At 45.8% G+C, this 9,147-nt stretch overlaps 1 protein-coding gene across 2 annotated transcripts; it reads right to left on the bottom strand.

Moving 5' to 3' along the window:
• Positions 1-1,970: 1,970 nt before the first annotated feature.
• On the bottom strand, positions 1,971-5,778 carry LOC127312502 (26S proteasome non-ATPase regulatory subunit 13 homolog B). Of its 2 annotated transcripts, XM_051343028.1 has the most exons (7): positions 5,693-5,778; positions 5,363-5,539; positions 4,548-4,994; positions 4,330-4,410; positions 3,464-3,660; positions 3,276-3,375; positions 1,971-2,503 (listed from the first exon to the last, which is right to left on the bottom strand). In XM_051343028.1, the coding sequence occupies exons 2-7, from the start codon at positions 5,507-5,509 to the stop codon at positions 2,318-2,320; spliced, it is 1,158 nt and encodes a 385-aa protein (XP_051198988.1). In that variant the 5' UTR covers positions 5,510-5,539; positions 5,693-5,778; the 3' UTR covers positions 1,971-2,317. The 2 variants fall into 2 exon arrangements, with proteins under 2 accessions (XP_051198988.1, XP_051198982.1); XM_051343022.2 differs by lacking the exon at positions 5,693-5,778 and having other exon boundaries at positions 5,363-5,651.
• Positions 5,779-9,147: the final 3,369 nt, after the last annotated feature.

Here is a 9,147-nt window from a genome sequence, read left to right as displayed (position 1 = left end):
TAGAAAACAGCATAGAATTCCTATCTCATTTTTGGAAGCAACAGTATAGACTTCGTATCACATTTTTTTGGAAGCAGTATGATATTCCAAAGGAAAGTGCTGGGCGTCCCCCGGGGGATCTGATTCCCCAGCTCCCGGGTCCCCAGCCGTCGGATCAACCATCTGGACGGTCAGATCTACATGTAGCAAAAAACCACCCCCCGGCAGCAAAAAATTAACCCCGGCAGCAACTTCATGTAGCAAAAAACGGTTCGTCTAGAAAAGAAAATAAAAAAAAACTAGGTTGGCCGGATACGCGCCGGAGACCACGTAGCAATTTTTTTTTGCTAATGTAGCAAAAAAAATAATCGTCGGAGACATTGATGACGGCCTCGCCGGAGAACCTCACCAGAGACACCGCCGGAGACCTCTTAGCAAAATTTCTATACTAAAGTAGCAAAACAACAAAACAAATATAGCAAAAATAATATAGCATCACATCATTTTTTACAATGTTTGCGGCGAGGTCATTGCTATTGTATGAAAACAGACTTCACCGGAATACTTAGTAACAAAATATATACACTAACATAGCAAAACCATATAACGGTTATAGCAAAAAAATGTTCACATGTAGCAGAATCTACAGAACGAAAAAATTGACGGAGACTTCGCCAGAAAATTTGTATCAACCGCCACCGCCCTTTACAGCAATGCCGCCCGCCCGAGGCAGCAACTCCATATGACCAAGGTAGCAACGTAGGCCTTAGCCAGCAGCAACGCGAGGTGCCTAAAGGTAGCGGTGCCACGCACGGCCAGCAAGCCCCTAGAGACGCGATAGGCCAACACATGGAGGTGCTTGTAGCACCCGTAGACCTTGGGGCAACCTCTGCTCACGAATGGTTGCAGGGGAGGAGGTCGGCGAAGATAGCGGCCAAGGGCGGAGCTCGGCGTGGGGGCGAACAAGGGCGCATAGGATGCAGCGGTGGTCGTCGTCGTCGGAGGGATTCGGGGCCAGCCGGAGCTCCGCGGCGAGCATGGCCCTCCCTTCATTGCATCGAAACGGCGAAGCGCGACGAGCTCCAGGCGACGAGGTGGGCTAGCTCTAGGCGGCGAGGCGGCCGAGCTTCCCGCGGCGAGGCGGTCGAGCTCCCAACGGCGACGGCATGCCGCAACGTCGCAGCACGCGCAGCAGCCGGCGCTGGGCCATGAAGCGCAGCGGCGGCGGCCGGTCAGCGATGTAAGTAGCGCGCAGCAGCGGCGCCGTGGGCCACGAAGCTCGGCGGCGGCCGGCCATTGGCGGCAGGATCTCCGGCGCCTGATCCTCCCATCACGGTGTGGTTATGGGCAGAGAGTTGGAGAGAGAAAGGCAAAAAGGGGATCCGGAATGAGTGGAGGAGGAAGAAGACGTTAAAGGTCGTCAGTCTTGGTGGGCCCCATGACGTGGACAGGCCACGCGGCGCACAGGCAAGGCGGGGGTTCGGAACGTTACGATCCCCCGGGGGAATCTGATCATTTTCCTATTCCAAACTATATTAATGTGTTATGCATGCTATAGTAATAATCACCACATAGTTATTGCCTACTATCAACCTTGTTTATGAGTGCTCTACTCATAGACTCAATGAGGGATATGAATGAAATATACAAAATAAGCCATACCAGACAAGATTTCAGACGGACATTGTACTCCCTTCCCTCCCATGAATCTTCTCATATCTCTTATCTAAATATATGTGTATCTAGACGCTATATAATTTGTAGATAAACACAAATTTAGACAAAATTGAAACAAAATTCATGGGATGGAGGGAGTAAATCATATCGAATTTGTTGATTGCTGAACCCCTGAGGATGTAGCAATGCATTTGGTTGAAAGCTTGCAGAGCACGATAGCTTCAGAATAGGTTCAGGAATCAATACCAACTGAGGAAACCGTAGCAAAGCCAAACCATACCAGAAGTAACAAGGCTCAAAGTTAGGCACAGCTATTCAAAGAACACGAAAATCAAAGATTTTCCTGCATTCATGTCTAACGTAACACAAGAGAAAGATAAATAAAGACAATCCGCTTGATTACATTGTAAAATTCGACTGAAAAAACTACAGGGACACCCCCTACCAGTATGGCATTTTCAATCCGTGATACTTTGTCAACATTGAAACCTGCAACGTAAAGACTTGGGAGGATAACGAAGAGTTCACAAGTCTAGATCAATAGGATGCCCAAGGCAAACAGGTTCTCAATAGTGATCACAGCCAGAACATCTCTCCTTTTACACCGCTGCTTGCTTGACAACCAAAGCGACAAAACGTATTGCAAAAGCTTTTTGCCAAGTTATGCCGCAACGAGATCAGGGGTTTCAGCCTCAACTGACAACAGCGTGGTGTGCACTTTCCCGATCCATGAGTCGAGACGCTCACGCAATGCCTTCACCTGTGTGATTCCAAGTACTCTGGGTTGTACCCATGAGACATGCACGGTGCTTTCAACTTCATCGATTATTCCTTCAATAAGATGAACCTACAATAAAGAAGAAATATGTAAATTTTCATGTGGATATGTGATACACAGACTTTAGAAGCAAACACTGGAACAGATGTGAGCATCAATCATTCTGAAACAGATGGTAAGTAATGAGACAATAGACAGACACTATAAGCATTTGCAATCAAAATTCAATACTCCCTCCGGCCCAAATTAATTGACGCAACCATATACTATGTCAATTAATTTGGGTCAGAGGGAGTTTTTTTTAATAAACCCTAAATAGTACTCCCTCTGTTCCAAAATAATCAACGTTCTAGTTTTGTCCTAAGTCAAAATAGTTTAAGTTTGACCAAGTTTGTAGAAAAGTACATCAACGTCAAAAACACAAATTTAGTTTTATTACATTAATCATACAATGAAATTTCATACTCCATAGATTTGATGCTGTGGATATTGAAACATTTTTTTATAATGACTTTGGCCAAACTTAGAGAAGTTTCACTGAGGACAAATCTAGCACATTGATTATTTTGGAACGTAGGGAGTACATCACAAGCGAAGAGAAGAACTGATCAAGACACACATCACAAGCTACTAAAACCGTTGCTATTCCACAACAACTGACCATCTAAACATGAGTTGGGTTTTGACTCCACAACCACAAAATACTTAAAGCATAAGACAAGAGGTATTTATATATGACAAAATACACAAAGAACATGTAAACCTGGTACATCCAGAAGGAAAGTTTCAGTGAACATGAAAAGGAAATCTTGAGGCAGAAGAATGTAGGACGTAGAATTACCGAGAGGCTCTTCATAAGGAGACACTCCACTTCACTGATTGAAAGCTTGGTCTGCTCAGCAATAACAGTTAATGGGATAGTTCTATCTTCTGATGGCCGGCTACAGAATGCCAAATAATACAAAACATTAGTAAAAAACACATAGGAAATGGAGGCGATATTGAAAAGTACTGGCCCAGAAATAGTACCTAAAGATTATCTCCATCAGGCACAGAATATTGATCTTCTCAAGCAACTTTTGTTCATTCTGCACCAATGCAGGCTGTGCACTAAGAGCAGCATTGTGGACTCTGCAAAGCTCCTGATAAAGAACTAGGTTGCCTGTGTTAAATGCTTCCAACATGTGATAGACCCACTCCACCTTGGTCCCAGTAAGACTATTGATCTACAAATAAGAGCAATTTCAACATTCAGGCGTAAGAAGTTTCATTCAGGTAAGTAAGTTTAACTCAAATCTAGATGAAACAGTGTTAATGTTCTTTTGAGTCAGCTAGTCTTGCACGGTGATAGTAGTGGTATATCCAAATTACATGCCCAACTAAAAGGTTCTCCCTAGTTTGCTACATTTACGCAAACCAAAAGAACTCTTTGTACTGACAGTCATGGTAGATAAGTAAATATTGGTAGATAAGTAAATATTGTGCATGTATATTTGTAAACAAACACTTCACAACTATTTTGTCAAACTTTTCCACAGCTTAGATTATTGCTTGCCTGTAACTGCATAGACCAATTGACGCAGTTGCCAATGATAACTCAACAACTAATAGTGCTAGTATTTGAATATGTGACTATGTAAGGCACACGGTTACGGTGCAACTCCAAATCCATCATTTGCTACTTGAAGGGTAGAATTCAAAATTAATTGTTATTTGGCAGTCAGGATGATCTAGTATGCAGGAAGATACATGTAACAGCATCCAGAAGCAAGTGGAACAGATGACATAAGCAGTACAAACTACCAACGCATCAATAATGGGGGCAGGGAACAAGAAAATCATGCACAAGCACGCAATGCTTGATTTGGCAAACAAAAAGGGCAAGAGATACTTACAATAGGGTGAGCTAACAACTCCCCAAAGTTGTAGATGTTGTCCCCCAGCAACGCTGCAAGAGAGAGATCGAATGCCAGGTCCTGTTGCAAGCCAATATGTATTAAACATCAGTAGAATTAACATCCCTGGCAGACTTCAAACTAAAACAAATATGAACTCGATAAAATGGTTTCTTCTGTACTACGATTGGTGTTGTTGTTAACTGAGAAAAACTGACCAGTTTGAACGGCTCCGAGAGAGTGCCGACAGTGGTGTAGGCGAGGAAGAGCAGCGCGTTCTTGTAGAACTCTGCAAACTCCTGGAGCGACTTGTGGTACTGCGAGGAGATCCAGTAGAAGCTGGCGTGGACGGTGGGGTCGACGTCGGTCATGCCGTCGAGGGTGGCCTTGCCTTCCTCGAGGAGGTTCTTGCAGTCCTTGTGGGTCCCCTTGTCGAGGTGGATGGCGGCGATCTGCATCTTGACATGGAGGATGGGCTCGTCGATGCGCAGCTCCCTCGTCTCGCGGAGCTTGGCGATCACCCCCTCGAGGAAGGCGACGGCGGCCCCCTTGTCGGCGTACTGGCGCGAGGCCACCACGGCGAACTGGGCCAGCTTGAGCAGGTTGATCTTGGTCTCGAAGTCGGCGATGAAGTTGGTGTAGAGCTGTATGAGCGTGTCGCCCGTCTGCAGAAGAAACAACAGGGCAATTGCCGTAGAGACAAAAACCAGTCAGTTCTAGTTAGAACTCTAGATCGAACTATAGCCTAGCAGACACATGCGTAGCAGGCGAATTGCCGTGGAGACAAAAAAAAAAACTAGTCAGTTCTAATCAGCGCTCTAGATCGAATTATAGTAGCCTAGCAGGCACATGAGTAGCAGACGAAACAGGCGCGAATTGCCGTGAAGACAAACAAAATCAGTCGGTTCTAATTAGCGCTGTAATAAATCGAATTATAGCGTGACGGGCACATGAGTGGACGCGTGGCGACTGACGCCGCATCTAAGGAGTACCTACATCTGCATCGGGTGAAGTGGAGATTGGGGGTAGGTACCTGGGCGAGCGGGATCTGGAGGAACTGGTCCAGCTTGAGGGTGAGCTGGTGCCAGAGCTTGCGCTGGTAGAGGTCGGCGAGGTCGGCGTACCAGTCGGCGAGGTCCGGCCGCGCCAGCCGCTGCGCCTCCACGTACTGCAGCGCCATGGACGACGGCGGGGGTGGGCGGACCTGAATCTGAAGAGGGCTTTCCGTTAGGGTTTGGGGGAGGGAACCGGCAAGTAGAGTAGCAGCAGCAGCAATGCGGCGGGGCGAGGTAGATGAAAGTAAAACCCTAGAGTTGGAGTTGGACGATAGAAACGAGAAAGAGAATTGGAGTTGGCAGCTCACCGTGGGCGTGAGAGAGATACTTGGCGTGGAACGGAAGGGACCCGGTTGGATGGAAAATCAATCTACGGGTGGAAGAAGCCGTGCCGGACAACAAGAGGAGACGTGTGCGCCGCGGACGGAGGGACTGCCCAAGCCCAATGCGGCCACGGCACGAGCAGCCCAGCCCAGCCCAACAGGATGGTGCGACGTCACCACCTTGCTAGCCCAGACCGATGTACCCAGAGCCTATTAGCCCAAAACATTTTAAGCGACCCATCATCACCCCCCACACAGTTGTACAAAAAACCTAATATTAAGGACATCACATTCACACCATGTTGCATTATCAAACCGCCTCACACTGAAATAAAATACTAATTTACATCAATAATACTAGCAACCCATGACGAGCCCAAGGTACGTCCATCCCACTAGTCACCATCAATGGTATGTTCTCTCCTCCTTTGTGCTTTTTTCACCTTCTTCGCGGTTATGGGCATATATTCACTCTACACCGAGGAGTCAACCATGGAGACACGCCTCCTTGTCCCATCGGCCATAACCAAACATCGCCACTTGAGTGGAAAGAGAAAGATGGTAGGATTGTGAGGGTTTTCGGAGCAACTAAATGGTCAACCGCCATGCAATTGAACACCTCCTTGTCGTTAACCATTAGTCCAACATCATCTAGAGATGAAAAGGCATGATCTACAATAGATTTTTTTTTTGTTTTGTCTATTGCAAGTAGTGATTGAGTGCATAATACAACATGTGGATACCAAACTGAATAAAGAAACTTGTCATGATAATATGGCATTTTTCAGTAGAAAATTCTTCGGCTTTTTTGACAAAAGAGATTGTCCATTGATTAAGAAAATATTGGCATCTATCAATTATTACAAAGTCTTATATATCCTATATATACGAATGACGTTCCACCTCTAGATGTTCTTGGATTCCAATTTTTTATTAAATTTCCATGTTCTTTGATTCCAAAATTATTACCCATGTATTCTCACTATTCTTTTTTTTGCGAAAAAAATGACCTGACATTAAAAGAAATGTCAAATAGTACAAAACACCTCAACAAAAAGGAAATTACAACAAAATCATTGAGATGCCTTTCGTCTTCAACTCCAGACCGTGGTGCCCCACTATTCCTAATGGCTCACCTTTTAGATACAATAATTAACGATGGCCTTGCGATATAAGGCTTTATTGCTTACCTTAGGACAAACTCTTTCATGTTGTTGTTTGTGTGTGGTAGCTGTCTTCAGACTAGTCGGTGTGAAGTTTATCCCTGCTCATAATTTCTTGTGTCTAAACCTCCCCATTACCTAACGGTACGGTAGGCAAGTGTCGTTGTTCCCCAACTCCACTGGTGCTCCAACACCGTCAGCGCCTTGAGCCAACACCAATGAGCCAACTTCCCACCACTGTCAGCAAAGAAAGTCCTGGAAATGACATACCACAAATACACTCGGGTGTATACCCTGACAGTGTCCTCGTTGGCCCCAACGGGGCATCGACCAAAGTTATTCTTGATCCACTTGTAATTTGCGCCGGCGGGAGCTCTATCTTTTTTATTTGGTGGCTTCGGAGGAGCCATGCCAATAAGCCCTTCCATCTGCTCGCGCCATCCATCAGAAGATGTGTTCATACACAGTGGCTCGCCCTGAATAGGAAGAACAAGTATCATGGAAACATCCTGAAGAGTAGGGGTCATCTCGCCGGCCCTCAAGTGGATGGTGTGCGTCTCCGGCCTCCACCGGTCGACAAGCGCGGTGATTGTCGCGGCGTTCATGTTCGGCGGCCCCCGACTTACAAGTGAGATGAACGGGAGAATGCTGGTAGGCTCGATGTGCATACCCATGTCGTTGGCATACCCATGAAGTATACCCACAACAACCCAACTCCTTCACTTGTGGTCACAAGGGTGTTGACTACATAATCGCAAGCTATAGAAAACCAACGGTTCAACATCTTCCAAACCCGTGCTGGTATTGGACGAAAGTCCATCAAAGTTATCATCGATGGAGGAAGTTGCCACAACTTACCAAGCACCGAGTTGTGTGAATGTAACGCCCCAACTTTTGCAACATCATTTACATGTCTAGAGTGCAAAAATCAGGAGAACAAAAACTTTTTCTAAATAGTTTGATGAGATGATTTGTGTTGATTTGCTTGTTAAGTGAATTACCTTGCGTTGTTTGTTTAGATGAATTGCCTTGATCTGCTTGCTAGAAGATTGTCTTAAGCTACCTCAAAGCAAAACTCATCTAGAGGTAAAACCAGCTAGCTAGTTGATACGTCTCAAACGTATCTATAATTTCTTATGTTCCATGCTACTTTTATGATGATACTCACATGTTTTATACACATTATATGTCATTATTATGCATTTTCCGGCACTAACCTATTAACGAGATGCCGAAGAGCCGATTCTTTGTTTTCTGCTGTTTTTGGTTTCAGAAATCCTAGTAAGGAAATATTCTCAGAATTGGACGAAATCAACGCCCAGGGTCCTATTTTTCCACGAAGCTTCCAGAAGTCCGAGGGAGAGACGAAGTGGGGCCACGAGGTGGCGACACACCAGGGCGGCGCGGCCCAGGCCCTGGCCGCGCCGACCTATGGTGTGGGCCCCTCGGGCGGCCCCCTGACCTACCCTTCCGCCTACAAATAGCCTTCGTCGCGAAACCCCGATGCAGAGCCACGATACGAGAAAACATACTGAGACGCCGCCGCCGCCAATCCCATCTCGGGGGATTCTGGAGATCACCTCCGGCACCCTGCCGGAGAGGGGAATCATCTCCCGGAGGACTCTACACCGCCATGGTCGCCTCCGGATTGATGTGTGAGTAGTTCACCCCTGGACTATGGTTCCATAGCAGTAGCTAGATGGTTGTCTTCTCCCCATTGTGCTATCATTGTCTGATCTTGTGAGCTGCCTATCATGATCAAGATCATCTATCTGTAATGCTACATGTGTGTTTGTTGGGATCCGATGAATAGAGAATACTATGTTATGTTGATTATCAATCTATGTGTTGTTTATGATCTTGCATGCTCTCCGTTGTTAGTAGAGGCTCTGGCCAAGTTTTTGCTAGTAACTCCAAGAGGGAGTATTTATGCTCGATAGTGGGTTCATGCCTCCATTAAATCTGGGACACTGACAGAAAGTTCTAAGGTTGTGGATGTGCTGTTGCTACTAGGGATAAAACATTGATGCTATGTTCGAGGATATAGTTATTGATTACATTACGCACCATACTTAATGCAATTGTCTGTTGCTTGCAACTTAATACCGGAAGGGGTTCGGATGATAACCTGAAAGTGGACTTTTTAGGCATAGATGCATGCTGGATAGCGGTCTATGTACTTTGTCGTAATGCCCAATTAAATCTCACAATACTCATCATGTCATGTATGTGCATTGTCATGCCCTCTCTATTTGTCAATTGCCCAACTGTAATTTG

Source organism: Lolium perenne, chromosome 1 (assembly GCF_019359855.2).
Source record: "Lolium perenne isolate Kyuss_39 chromosome 1, Kyuss_2.0, whole genome shotgun sequence".
NCBI lineage: Eukaryota > Viridiplantae > Streptophyta > Magnoliopsida > Poales > Poaceae > Lolium > Lolium perenne.
This window is presented reverse-complemented; position numbering and strand designations above follow the sequence as displayed.